The 14,991-nt window shown below is 44.4% G+C and overlaps 1 protein-coding gene across 2 annotated transcripts in view; it reads right to left on the bottom strand.

Annotated features, from left to right (window-relative positions):
• Nucleotides 1-14,991, bottom strand: part of FSTL4 (follistatin like 4) — a 209,930-nt gene that overhangs the window by 33,608 nt on the left and 161,331 nt on the right. For both annotated transcript variants that reach the window (XM_062587387.1, XM_062587386.1), the window contains exon 6: nucleotides 2,435-2,601. In XM_062587387.1, coding sequence (XP_062443371.1) covers nucleotides 2,435-2,601 — 167 coding nt within the window. The remainder of the gene's footprint in view (nucleotides 1-2,434; nucleotides 2,602-14,991) is intronic.

Below are 14,991 nucleotides of genomic sequence, written 5' to 3'. Positions count from 1 at the left end.
CAGGTCACCTGAGGTAACTAGAAAGGACTACAGATGGCAGTGATATATAAGGAACATAAAAAGCTTTATAGTTTAATTAAAGATGGAAAAGGTGCTGAGGTGTTTATTAGACTAAAAAAATGTTGACGTGCAATACCAGGTGTTACACGACAAGGTGGGAGAGGTCGTAAACGGAGGCACGAAACATTAAAATTGAGGAATAAACCCTGTTTTTCCTCCTTGTTAAGATCTCAGGGATATATCAGAAAGAGGAGAAGATCAAGCAGAGCAAGAGGGATTTTTTTCCTGCGGGGTTGCACGTGACTGTCCAGAGGCGTGCTGAAGCATTCAGAAACCAACCACTTTATGTGTAAGGACATCACTCTTCCTCTCAACCGTTAATAACAAACGCAAAGGAGAATGACTCATAAGTAAACCAGAAATCCACTTGGGCCATGCTGTAGGAGCGAGTATGTGGCATTTGAGCCTCAGAATTTACTCCTCCAAGCTCTAATTAAAGCTACAGAAGGGAACATCAGCTCGCCGCGCTAGCCCTGCTTGCATTCCTGGACTGCCCGTTCGTTCGCAGTTCACATGTGAACCTCCAGCGTCCTTTTAAGATTAATGCGATCATAACCAAGATTTCATGATGCACGGAATTTCCATTACTTTTAGCTGAAAAATTCTAAGACGAGCTTATCTTAAGCCTCTAGATTATCTGGAAATAAGATGTCAGAATAGCTGAATCTCACTTCTAAATCCAGCCCTGTCCTGGACCCAACAACAAATCTTAGCCTAAAAATACATGGCCAGGATCTATCTAGTGAATAGAACTGGCAAAAGAAAAAGCTCTTCCTAGACTCCAACCACACAGAGCTGCTGAATTTGCTAACTACAAGCACTGACGGTGTGTGTAACCTTTACTATGCTTAATCTGTGTCAAGGAACAGATCTCTTAAAAAGAATATTTGCACAAGATTACAAAGGCAGTAAGCTGTTAGGTAAGCCACCTGCATGCTTTGGTACGCCACTCTGCCGCTACAGCAGTGAAAGCCTCATTTTGAGCAGGTTTCCATGCATTTTTAGCGCCCGTGACCCAAGGGTTGTTATTCTCACCACGGTGCTGAAGGATGCCGATAAGCAATCTGCTCAGGTACAGGGCTTCTGGCTAGCTTTGCAACCCAGCGCGTCTTTGTTACGATTCCTTTACATTCCTAGGCCAGCATTACAGCGGGATGTTTGCAGGATTCAGGTTGCATTTCAATGCCACGTTCCAAACGGCAGCAAGAATTGTGTGCAGAAGGGGCGACACTCGCTTCGGTGAGAGGCGAGACTGGTTAGATGCATGCAGTTACAGACTCTGTGCATACATTAATCACCTATACACAGCGCACAGAATTCTCCTATGGAGGCTGAGTCAACTATAACGAGCTAAGTGGCAAGGTACGTTCCTGTCCCGTACACTGTAATTTTCACGTATTAATGCAGAAAAGCAGAACAAAGATTTTTCACATTTCAGCAGTCCTGGATACACAAGAGTTTAGGGAGCTATAGTATTGACTGCAGTAACTCTGAACTGAGTAGGTATCAAATTAACGAGAGCTGAATAAAAATATAAATCAACTCTTGCTGTAGTGTAATTAAAATAAAACCTGATTTACTGTGTACTTTAATGCAAAGAGAAATGAAATACAGACCATATTTTCTGTATACTACTTTCCACTCTCTCCATAATCAAATGTCCTTAAATAAACGAGCAAGTTTATACCATTATTCAGGTATTGTCTTTATCACAAACTATGACTCACACATCAGACCAGCACTGTGTGTCAGAGACTCATCTTTCTTCCTGCAAGGGTATTGCCCACCCTGCTCAATAGTCCTGTATTTTAAACTGCTCATCAAAAACAGTAGCCAAGGAACAAGAGATGAGAATATGTTGAAAGGCAACTGAAATAGGAGGAAGAGTGAAAAAAAATGTATTATTTGATTTAGCTACAGGAGAGATTTCATTGCCAGCCACAAGTGTAGTGACTCATACCCTGGATGAAGCCATTTCGTTGCACTGGGAATGAGATCCCTGGGAAGTTCACGTCTGTCCAGCTCATTTCCGCTGGAATTTCCAGCATTGCTGCCTGTGGACCACTTGTTGCACCAACCTCAGTGAGCAGCCAGGGATGAGTTATCCGTGCCAAGTAAATATTGGGTTATTAGTGTAATGAGTAGTGATTTCATAATACATACACGTGCTACGTGCTCTCTGCTGCTTATGTTGTTTCACTTTTATTCCTTAGATGTATTCATATAAAAACAAAATACTATGCCAGCTTCCATTTTCCATAATAACAATGAAATAAAACTGAAATAAAACTGTTCCCTTAAAACTATCATCTGTTAAATGAAGCCACATTCAGCACCTTAAAAAAGAAAATTACAGGACTAATGCAGGACTCACGTTGATGTCTTCCAAATCGAGGAAGTTGAGGACAACTCCGTTGCGCTTCCAGATGATGGGGGGCCGCAGGGCTCCCCGGATGCTGCACGTCAGCATGGTGCTCAGGCCAACCGTTATGGTGGTAACAACGATCTTCTGGTCTTCTGGCAGGCTCAGCCGAACCACCTCTGCAAAAGGCAACGACGCAGATGGCATTACTAACCTATCCTCCCTCTGCCTCCCCCCTCCCAGCTGCACGAGTAACTCGGGAAGACTTTGGCAAGGAGTTGGATATACCCTAAGGCAGGAGATGTAGCAATTGCAGCTGCCGTAGCTGAACTCCCTAGATCATTTTCCTCAGATGTCCACAGTAATCGTGCTATTGGGACACTCAGAGACGTCCTCTGGCTAACCAGGCTGCAACACCTAGGCCTTTTTCAAGCCCTCCTCCCCAGGTGGGCGTCCCGGGCAGGGGCAGCAGAAGGGACACTCCGACCACCACCGGCTCACAGGTGCCCTCCTGCTGAGGCCCTTTGCAAAGCCACAAGGGTCAGGTTCCCTTCCAGAAGAAGCAGAATTAAGATAAGAATATTATCACTGAAATAGAAATAAACCTTGTTTTAATTTGCCCAAATACTAGGAAGCCACCAGACAAGAAAACTCCCAACACCTTTACCAAATGCAACTACATATGGCATCGGAGATACAGATGTTCTTCTAAACTAAGCAAAGAGACACTTTCGTATACGTTATTGAAATTGAAAAATTTAGTTACTTCGATTTATATGCACCATAGAAAAAAAATGCCTGAGGCAGCAGGCCTTTTTCCTTCTTTGAAACCACACCAGTGTCACATCATTTTCTTCTGGCCAATGCTCATAAAGATGTGTCTGCATATTCTGCCACGTGTGGCTGTACAGATAGGTAAGACATTTGATGCTGGAATTACTGTCACTGCAGATAAGTCACTACTAAGCATTTCAGCCACAGTGAGCAAGCAATAGGGCAATCAAGCCGCATTGTCAAAATTGCAGCAGTCACAATTTTATCATTCACACGATGTTTCTTGCTCCGCGACAAGAAGGACTTCAAACTACGTGACATTTAAATGCTCAACGCTTCTCTCACGGTAACAGGCCGTTAGGGTGAACGGGGACGGCTCACGCCTCTGCCGTTACGCTGCTCCAGCCCGGGTGCCGATGGGCTCGGAACGGCACCGCTTCCGGAGGAATTTCTCTGACCAGGGCGACGCTCTGCTGCGACACCTCCCCTGTCCCTCACAGCACCCGGCAAAATGACCATTCATCCTGCCGGCTACCTTCTCGCTTCTGCGGTGGAGACCCACCCGAGATCTGGGAATGACTTAGATGCTGTGTGTGTAAGCAGGATTTAACCGCTGCGTGTGCCTCCCTCCAGCCCTCTGATGAAGGGGTGACTTTCAGTGCCCCCGAACACCCGGTTTCATGCGGTCAGTTCACAGCTTAAGACATGACATTGCCTCATGAATTAAAACACTTTTGGGGGAAAATCTTGCACTCTTTCTTTGGCCTATGCTATGGAAATGCGCTAAATAAAAAATGAAAAAAAAAAACAGCATCCATTTTTGCAAACATAATTTTCCATCTGTTTCCATACCCTCTAACAGAAAAATTGCCTTAACATCTCCTGAGTAATACATCTGTTAAGTCTGTTAACTAAAATACTCGGTGCCTGTCAGTAGCCTGGGGAAGCCTGGAAGGATTCACTTCAACACATCCATCTACCAGCTGACTGTGAGTATTTCAGTGCAAAACCTGCTTGTGCCCTGTAATTTTTCCATCTAAGAAAGAAGCTAATTCAGTGTGCTACAAATTGTACTCACTACTGTAGATGGGGAGCTGATTTAGGGTTGCAAGAATCAATACAGCATTGCATGTCCCGGGTGCTAGAGGTTAGCCCTTCTTCTGCTTAATATTCCTAGCTATCTGAGACACAGCCCAAATCATCGAGGAGAAAACAGCAGCTATGGTTTTGATACGTGCTTGATCAAAAACACATGTTTTTGATCAACTTACCGGTATTCTTTGGGCTGCAGTAACTCTCTCAGACCTCAGACGAGAGTGGGATCTGCTGCAGTTAGACCTTAAAACAATTTCTGCCCTTGAATGCCCTAAATGGAGCAACCGAGGAGACTGGGAAGGGAAGGAGAAGGGTAATATGAGCCGCTCGAGGTCATGGAGCAGGTCGGAGGCAAAGGTGGGAATAGGCAGCACTCTGTTAAATAGCATTGCCCTCAGACCCTCAGGTCCTTGCTGAAGGAGACCAGCAGAGATGCAGTGGCTGAGGACCACGGAGGATGGCCTGCAGGAGGTATAATACCACATCCCACCATTTTCTTCCACAGTCTCCACTGTAAGCATGCAAACAGCACATATGTACTCGTAATGCTGTCATTTTCTGCATAAAAGCAAGCTCTTTTGAACAAAATATTAGGAATACACTTCTCAGGATAAAGAACAGCTAATTGCAATAATTTGTAGCATGGAGTAAGGCTAGCGAGGACCATCTTTAGTTGAAGAGAAACGAAACTGAAAGTCATCCATTTACTGGGAAATCATTTTTCACTTCTCACTGCTATTTTCCTTAATCCCCTGTGCAGCTTCTCACACTGCTCCGAGCTCCTGGAAAAAGCTGGGCTTCCATCAGCTCCCTCTTCAGCAACATTTTTTGAGTGTTTTGTTGCAGTAAAATTTAAGGCTTCCCTCTACTCTTCATATAACAGCCAGAGAGGCTCTGGTTTTACATTTTGGATGTACACTAATGAAAAATACACTTATTTTTACATAAGAAAACTCCCTACATAGTTGCCACTCTTCGATGAACTGTACCGGTCTGAGGGATGAGTTTTTATGTTCTAACATGCAATTAGTACAGATCGATTCAACAAGAAAAACGTGCTCCTTTTCTGAACGCTTCTACCCGGTATGTTTGAGCGCAGCTTGCTACTAGCCGGCTAACTTGTAAAAGCCTTTCTGTTAAGGCAGGATTGCTTCGTGAGGTTTTAGTCGTCGCCTCGCTGCTACCAGGATCTTGTACTTCAGTCAGACAGCTCAGGCACACTGATGCGCACTGGGTTACGTGCACAAATTATTCACGTCGCTGTAACGATTTTGTGCAGAACCCTCTAGATTAAGTATTGAGCTGTTCATTTTATTTTTAAAAACCTTTAGGAGGTGGAAGGATTTTTAGCACGCGTATGAAATGGAAGAGAACAAATGGGGACTACTCAGAGAGCTCTCCGCTGCAGAACCCGGAGAAAGAGAACTCGGTCCCAACACCGAGCGACTCCACGTCCATTTGGAAGCTCTGCACGATGATTCACGCACAAAAGCTTGGTCTATATGACAGATCCAAGCAATATCAGTCCTAGCTTATCACATTTATCAGATCACACCAAGCGTGCATTCGTCTCTGGATTTCGGTTGAAGCAAGTTTGCAGTCTCTTCCAGAGAGAGGCAAACAAAAAAAAGTCGGTCTTGCCACCGACTCTGACCGACACAGGGCGGGACGCTATCACGCTGCCCGCGGCAGCTCGCGGGAGCCGCGGGTTTTTCCAGGGAAGGATCATTCTGCCCCGCTCCTCGTACTTCTCTCTCCGCTGTTATCGGTGGCCCGGGAGAGGCCACGACGCAGGGCTTTGCTCTGACCCGGGCGTGACCATCCCGATGTCCTGAGGGCAAATCCCTTGCAGTACCAGGTCCCGCGGTCACACATCTGAGAACATGAAGTCTCACTAACCCTCATTCTTGCTAAAAATAACACGGCGGTTTTGAGCGTTTCCCTCTGTCCCTGCTCCCCTCCAGCCTCGCCTCTGCAGGCGCTAAGCAGGAGCGGTGCTGCCGCCCGCCGCAAGCTCGGCACACTCACGCCGGCAGGTATCACTTGTTGTGCTGTTCCATCACGGAAATCTTTTCTTTGCTGTCATTTGCAGCCCGCCAAAGGCGATCATAATTTCACAACGAAGACATGTATAATTGAGGTCACTATAGGGAGCAACCCGGAATGAGCATCTATGGAGAAAAACTCATTGATTTAGCATGGCGTGGAGATAATTTACATAGTAAATGTTGGTTGCCAGCATGCCTCTGTTCATGCTAACCTATGCACAGGAAGAGATTTCACATTTTTAAAAATGCTTAGTATCATTAATTAGATATTTTCACTTAAATTTGAAGAAAATATACTTTTTAATACATTGTTACCACCTCTAATCATTGTTACATTCGCCCAAGTGTATCTTTCCCAGCTAGAAAATAATAAGGAGCAACTAACTTAATTGTTTAGATTCTGCTTGCGGGACAAACTTTTTTTTTTTTTTTTTTTAAATCCTGTAGCTTGCTCTTAGTGAGGATACAATAAATCAAAATTTGGCCTTGTTTGAAGCAAGGGATGGGAGGGCTTACTTCCAAAGGTAAGTCTCAAGCACAGATTTTCGCCTCCAGATTAGCACGTTCCTGCACAAAGACAGCTTTGGATTTTGAACTGAAGCAAGGGTAATATGGCCCTAAATACAGGGCACGCTTCTCCAGCACTGGCTTAAGTTAGCATTGATTGCATGGGACGCAAACTTCTGCCTCCATTTAATTCTCCAAGTCCTGTGTCTGGGTTTATGAACCGCACGGCATTAGCAAATTCTCTTGGTGGCCCAATATTGCAGCACTGAGGTCAATGGTGACTTCAGTGCGTGTTTTAATAGATAAAAGCGTCGCCTCCATGTGCATCCAGCCTCAGGTGAAGAGCTAAGTGAATCAAGAAAATCGAAACAATTAATGGGTAAGAGGAAAAATAGGGTATATCTTTTATAATTATTTTCCTTTTTCTCCAATAATTTCGATGAGATGCATTTGGCTTTCCTTAGAGAGAGGAGAGCAGTCTTAGACCTTCTTATATCTGAGCAGACTGCAGCTAATGGATTTTAAAATGACTCTGACGTGTGAGACGTATCTATAAACATGATACTGAACATGCAAGTTCTGAGAGCCAAAGAACGACTTCAGCGTGCGACGATACCATACGGGAGACCCTGGGATGACACACGGCCGGCTAATTAGTCACTGCAGAGTGAGATCAGCAGAAATAAAGGGCAGTTCCCAGTAGGTCTGAATCTGTAAAGCGCTACATAATATGCTTATAATAGTCATATTAGCAGTAGGGTATTTGCAAAATACCATGTGGTTTAATTTCTACCCTATTTCATAGACCAAATAAATGAATTAACGAAAATATTAGTACACAAATAATTCCGGGTCTGCATGCCTTTACAGGCCTGTCAGACAGGCTGGTTTTAGGACTAGCTCCAGAAGAAATGTTGCCACGTTATCACATTTTGCTGGTTATTAAGGTTCAACAAGTCAATCTGATCTCGAAGTATTTATTGTCTTCTGACCTGCCCAGAGTCCCTGAAGTCCTTGAATCCATCAGTCCCAAAAGAAAACTCCATTTTCTCAAAGCCAGCTAAGAATTACAGGAAAGCCAGCTGTGTTACTAAAAATATTTATGTTATTAATTAACAGCATTAGAGTTGTTAATGAACATGATTAAACTTGTTCATAATTAATTAACCCAGAGGATTCCTATAGCTCCTGCAGCGGTTCGGAGCAGATGATCGGGAGGATTCGTCCGGCTTTATAATCTGTGGAAAACCCTATCCGGAGCCTGATCCCAAGCATCATCCCGTGCCACTGCCCACCTGATTTCGTGGGACGATTTAGGAGTTTGGTTTCCCTGGAAAAGAGGCACCAAAGCGCAGCATTCGGCTAAGCCTTGCAAGCTTAATTAATGTGAATAATAAAAAGATTTCTAAAGCTAAGTAGGAATGTTCATGCCTCAGCTTTATTTTGTAACTGCCATAATTCAAATTATTAATGTAATTCATAAATCCTTAGGTGTGCTACTTCAGTAAGTATTCTATTGTAAATTTACCACTAAATTAGTAATGCTGTTTTCAAAGTCGTAAAAAGGCATAACCATATTTCTAGCGGTACGAAAGAATTCAGTACCCGAAGCCCTTTTCGGTCATCAGTCAGGAAGGCCACGGGCCGTGACTTACCGAGGTGGGTCCTAACCTCGCTCCCCAAATTCCTTTCAAACGCCTGCTCCGCTACACGCACGCTCCCCAGCACAGCGCGCGCGCCTGGGAGGGAAGCCCGGCTTTCCCCGGTGAATTTGGATCAAGCACGTTCTCCTCGCTAACACGTTTGCTAATACCATTGACATCGACTTCTAACCAAACACAGCTTCTCCATCGAAAAATCAACTGCCTTTTCTTCAGTGTGAGAACACGCAGCGTATTTTCCACGGTAAAATCCCATTTCCGCTCTGCTGTAGCTAATCAGAGGGAGAATATTTAGTTTGTGCAGGAAGGGATAATTCATTCATTCTTGAAAGTACATGAATAAATATAAGTTGTTTGCTGCTTAATTATCTAATCTCCTGAGGGTGATAAGTGATGGATTCATTATGTAAATCGGCACAAGTAGTCTATTTTAGAGAACGGTTTACATGAATGCATTTGTTTTTACTTTAAAATCCTACTTCCCACAGATTCGAAGAGCAATGTTGATACGATTAATTTTTGATAAAATATTCCCATGTTGTGTCAACAGTGTCCTGTCTAGGTTGTAACAGCCACGCATTTTCCCCAGCTATTTAAAAAATAAAATTGCTAATGGACTGATGGGTTCTCTTAATTACTTCTGCTGTTAAAACACTTGACTCAAAAGATCTATTTCTCCTAAGAACTCTCAGGAATTACAGAAGTATTTTTCTTAAGAATTCTTAAGCATTAGAGTAAGTTACTCCAGCTTACTGCGATTCCCACCTCTGCCTGTCCCAGAAAGCCTACGGGAGAGCAGCATTAAAACCTCTCACTGAACTCGCAGGAGAAACATTCGGTTTCTCGGCACAGCTCTGCGCAGCAGGGTCAGCGGTTGCGCAGCCGCAGAAGCAGCAGGCGCCCTTTCAAGAGGCTTTTCTCCAAGTGTCCACACCTCCAGCAGCTCACCAGCGTCTCCCAGTCCTTCCGACACTCCCTCGCTCCCAACCGCGCCGCTCTTCGGTGTGGGCAGGTTCTTTCAAAGCAATGAAAAGTTTTAAGGGCAACTGCTGCATATATTTGAACTACGACGTTTCAGAGCCTTCGAGGACCGGAAAACATATGAAACCACTAAATTTCTTTTTCTTTTTTTTTCTTCATTTCTGCAAGTTGCAGTGCCTGAACTGATTTATACCTGATTTGAGGCAGAAAAAGATGGTTCCTGGTGGAGGATGCCGCGTGCCAAGTTTCTCCCCGGAGCAAATTTTTATGGCCGCTCCATAAACCCCGAGGGTTTAGCCTGGAAACACTGTCAGACCATTAACTACAGACTGACTTGCGGGACCCACTGCAACGTGGAAGTAAATTATTCAGCAAACCGAGGCGAGCGAGGCCACGGGGTGTCTGGGGTTCAAGAAGCATCACGTGGAGCTCCAGGCCATGGAGCCGGCCGCACCAAAACGCTCGCGGCGATGAGGATGAACAACTGAGGAAGGCAGGAACCCGGACACAAGGAGCCTAGAAAACCAGCCCGCATTGCTGCCGAACCCCAGTTGAGGAGTTTCTGGAAGGAATCCCAAGCTTTTAAAATCAGACATATTTCTTTCTTTCACAGTCCCACATATGCTGCGTTCATGACCAACCAAATCGGTGATACCAGACCTTTTGAGCTGTAAAAAATTATCAGCAGTATTTTTCATGGAGCTTTCATTGCCCTTTCTACGGATGACAGCAAACTCAGCTGTGGGGATTATATGGATATTGCACCTTTTCTGACCATCGCTACACTTGGGATACTTAATAAATGCAAGGACTGCTCATGCTGGCTGAAGCCAGACTCGGAGCTATTTCATCATTCCCCTTGAACCCGCGCACCGCAAAACCCATCCAGGTTTTGCCTTATTAACGCCAGTCTCCCTCCAAGGCATTTGGTGATTTTCCTTACAAACAGCTTCCAGGCTCCAAGTCCAGCAGTATAAAATCAGAACACATTTCATCTGTAAATTATAGTTGCACCAGCGGCGAAAAAACCAACACAATAAAAAGCAAGCGACTACCAGGCCCGCCGCGATATTTATGCGATGCACCGGGGAGGGGATGTGCAACCCGCAGAGCGCCGCACGGCGATCCGCTGCGGCCCGCCAGCAGCTCGCCTCGCGGTGCGAGCCCCGTTTTCCCAAACTTCCCGCTGCCCGGAGGATTCGGGCAATTCCGTGCACATCGGTGGCTCTGAGCTTTATTTTCCTTAGGCGCTAAATGCTGCCGTGGGGTTCTTGGCCGTTGTGGTCGGGCCATGTAAGCACCCACAAGCATGCCGTGTCAATGGATTTCTCGTTAAAAACCCTCCGAGTTTTGCAGATAAAATCCATGTATAACACTGAAATTTAATCACACCAAACTACGTTCAAGCGGAGATTCCCAGCTACTGCTGGGAGAAACTTAAATTCCAGTAACACAAGAATGATCAAAGCTGCATCCTTGAAAACAATAGGAAAACTCATACTTTGTGCACCAGCTGCCAACATGAGCTTTCGGAAACTTCTAAATCTTCAGAGTAAAACGATGTATAGAAGCCATTCTTCATCATTCAGGCTTGCAACTCTGATGCTACATAAAATATGCAGCACTAAACGAGCATTCAGGTTGCAAAGTGAAGCAACGGTGGAGAACACGGGAATGGGGAAAGCCGCCTGGCTCCGGCTGCGCACACACGTTATGCCAGGCACTTAAGTCTGTCCGCACACACCATTTTTGCACAGAGCAGACAGGGCTTATTTAGAGAGTAGCTTTTCAATATTTTGTTTTTCTTATCTTATATCCTCGGCCTTATTTGCAAGACACTATTCAGACTTCGCTCCGAGGGCAGAAATGGCTCATTTCTCCGCGGATTTTTCTCTAACACCCAGCACTGCAAAGGCTGTGTCGGAAATGCCAGCGAGCGCCTCCCGCGCTGCCTTCTCCCCCCGCCCCACGGCGCCGAGGTCGTCCGCGCCAACCTCAGGCAAATGCGTTTTTCATCCTCTGTTCCAAAACAACAGTATTTAAAATATTGAGCAGCATCCCTTTACTGCTCTGTATGCAAGATTCAATGGCTCTGCACTGTCAACCATCTTCTCCCTATATAGGTGACTATAGACTGCAATACACATATCACCTATCCTAATAGAATATACTCACCATTTTGCTATTTCGCTATCACCAGTTTGGTAAGTACTGCTAAATACTGACTTTTCAGGCCGTCCTCCGGTGGTACACGCCTTGTTTACATTTAGTGACCTAAACTAAAATCAGCTCGATAAACTGAACGTTTGAGGAATGCACACTGCACTTTACATAATGAATTATCGCCGGCTAAGTCTCTATCTTACTTACAAATATAATCTATAAACATATATTTAATTTACCACAGTCCAGAAGGAATTGAGTGGATGGCCAATCAAATGAACGCTCATTTAATGTGAAATTATTTGCCAGCATAGCCACCATATGCCAAGTGCTACAAACAACAATAATATTCATCAAATCAAGAGCCTAACAATAGTTTCCCTTTTAAGATCTTTGGCACAGTGCTCATCACATAAATATTATCAGCCAGATGCTGTGTTTCTCCAAGAAATAAATCACCCTTAATATGAAGAAAAAAAAAGTGTCTTTACTATAAACAGAAAGTTTATAGTAAAAATGCCATGGACTCAGCCAACAGATCTGCCTCACGTGCATCTCCTAGGTTACTCCTGCTGACAAAACTGGAGATTCCTCGGTTTGCTCACTCTTTGGAGCCAACATAGCTATGGCAGCTGAGCCGGACTCATTTCTAGGTAATCCATCTTCAGTGGAATTACCAACCGAATTGGGGTGGTTTGTTTGCACTTAGTCAACTGCTTTTACTAATATCTTGTCTAAATAATATCTCTGTGATGGGAAAACCACAAAAAAACATATTTGCTCATTATTAAAGCATACTTATTGCACATGATGGAAAAGTAAAAGGTAAAAGTTTCCAGCGCAAGACTTGTAGCCAATATATGGAATTAGTAAGATCGGTGGGTGGTTGGTACTTGCCAGTATATATTACTTGTTGTGTAAATCATGGCTTTGATAATGAAATAATTTTCACAAACATAACATGACATTCATTCACTAAAATATGATACACACCTGGGGGGCATTCGGGGAAAAGCTTTCTGCAGCACTTGAGGTGATGTATAGTCCTCTGTGGTTTACACTTGTTCAAAGCAATCTCTCAATGCCTACATTTTTAATTGGCTTCACTAGATTATTATTAATTTGGGTGAACAATTAATGGTAATTTATGGAGCTATTATTTAGCTAGTCCTAACACCATTGCAGCACCAGACACGATGTCTGACAAGGTTTTGTTTAGACTGATTGTGTCTTCTCCCGGTATTTTGGTTTCAGACGTTTTTACCAAGGTGACTAACTCGGTTACAAATAAAGTACTGGGATTTCTCTGTCTTGGAAAGGCCCCAGCGTGTGCTGCTGGCAGCAGGTAATCCCAGGTGGAAGGGATTTAGTAAGCATTGGCTGAATCACGCTGTTTGAGCCAGGTGTCAGGAAAACTTGATCATTAGTCCTACAATTACATTTCACCTTTTGCCAAGCCTCTAATTTCTGTGTCTTTTCTACGGTTTTCTCCCCTTTCCTGCACTAAGGCTACATTTAGCAACATAACAAAATGCCAACATTTGTGGAATTGAGAGGGATTTCCCTTGATACCCGAAGAAGTGCATCCCATGTTTATTTAAGCACTAACCCCATACCTAGAGCCCACGTCGGGAGACATCTCTTTCAGTACTGGCAAGGACGATGCTGGGAAAAGAACTTTTGGGGAAAATTTCTGCAAGGCTTCTGCAAAGCAGTGGTCAGTTCCCTCTGCAGGGGAGGGGACTGCAAACCCAACCGCAGCACTGCACGGGCTGAGTGCAATGCTTGACAAACCTTGTCAGAGAGGCTGGAGCAGATGGTACGGGATCAGGACCTGTAATTTTTAAGGCACTAGCTGAAACGATCCCTTCTTCCCTGTCCTTCAGCTGTCCCCCTGGAGCAAGCCAGGAAGTGCACCTGACTATGGACTATGCCAGCAGGTCCCAAGGAAAGCACCAAGGACTGAACTGCATAGACTGTTCTTTGCCCCAAATCACAGCATTGCTGTGCCTGTAATTTTAAATCCTCCTCTGAAGCCACAGCTATTTCATTATACTTCAGGCACTGCAAATCATTAACTCTCAATATAAATCAAGAACAATGCTTATACACGAAATGTCAAGGATGAAGTACTAAACTCAGGGACATATTGTGAAAAAGGCTCTTAATGATTCCCAGTACTATATTTCTGATGTTTGAACAAACAAAGCATTCATAAGCCATTGCAGATCTGCTCCTTTCGGAGGGAACGGAACCTTTATCCGCAGGTTACAAACAACAGTGATTGACTGAAGGAAGGAGGAAAGTCAAGGACACTGAACCAGGCAGATCAGTGGTCCCCAATATTTTCAGGCAAAGGGACGCAGGAATATTTCATGCTGATCTCCTGTAATACGTTCTTCTGCCTCCAGCAGTGTGAAAACTTACTTACGCCAAGTTCCTTCTAGGTTCTTTGCTCTGCACTGCACATGGGTCTCAACTGCTCATCAAAATTTATGCTCCATATTTAAGGAAGAAGTGTGCTTATCTCCTGTAGGGCTACAGAGAGGGGAATGGAAAGCAAGGAGACCCCGTCCTCCTCCACTTCCCATTATCTGGCACAAGGATGCCCCGTTGCGGCCCTGTACGTCCTTGCATTTCCCAGGGTATCAGGCCAAGGAAGAGGAACCTGGCTGCCACTCCTGCCAGGCTGCTGCCAGTGGATTACAGAAAAATGTGTGTGGATGGTCTCTTCTGAGCATAGTCTTAGAAGGACTTTGGGTCTGAAGTGCCATGACTCTAGGACTATGTGGATCATCTCACTGAGGCTTACAGTTTCATATGACTTGCAGAGGGAGATGCAAACCTACACTTGCTCTTGAGGCAAGCAATGCAGCAAATGTGCAAGAACACAAAAGGGTATTACCTGACAGAAGAGGATGGGAAGAATTTATGTAGGATGACTAATCTATAGTGGGAGACATTGGAATTTGTCCAGGATGTCAAGGTTAGCAACAACACTTCTATTACAAAAAATGTTATGGGTGAATCTTAAATGACTACAGATGGTCAGGTGTTGATTTTGCATGTCCTCTGAAAGACAGTCCTGTCAGCAAAACAGTGCCTTCTAACCAAATTCTGAAGTTCAATACCCTGTCAGCGGGAAGAGTGTTGGCTCTGTAACTGACTCATCAAAATATTTTTCTTTTAGCTTCCTCTAGTGACTTTCCACTGAAGCACTGCTCTGTTGCTGGTTCACCAAGACAAGAATATCTGAGAAATTCACAACCTTCCTCCCTCCCTCCCCGCAATGTAGTTTTATGAGAAGAACATAAAAACCCTTGCTTTACGGATGGTGAGC

This window comes from Rhea pennata, chromosome 14 (genome assembly GCF_028389875.1).
Source record: "Rhea pennata isolate bPtePen1 chromosome 14, bPtePen1.pri, whole genome shotgun sequence".
NCBI classification, from domain to species: domain Eukaryota; kingdom Metazoa; phylum Chordata; class Aves; order Rheiformes; family Rheidae; genus Rhea; species Rhea pennata.
The sequence above is the reverse complement of the archived record's forward strand: the minus strand, read 5'-3'. Positions and strand labels throughout refer to the sequence as shown.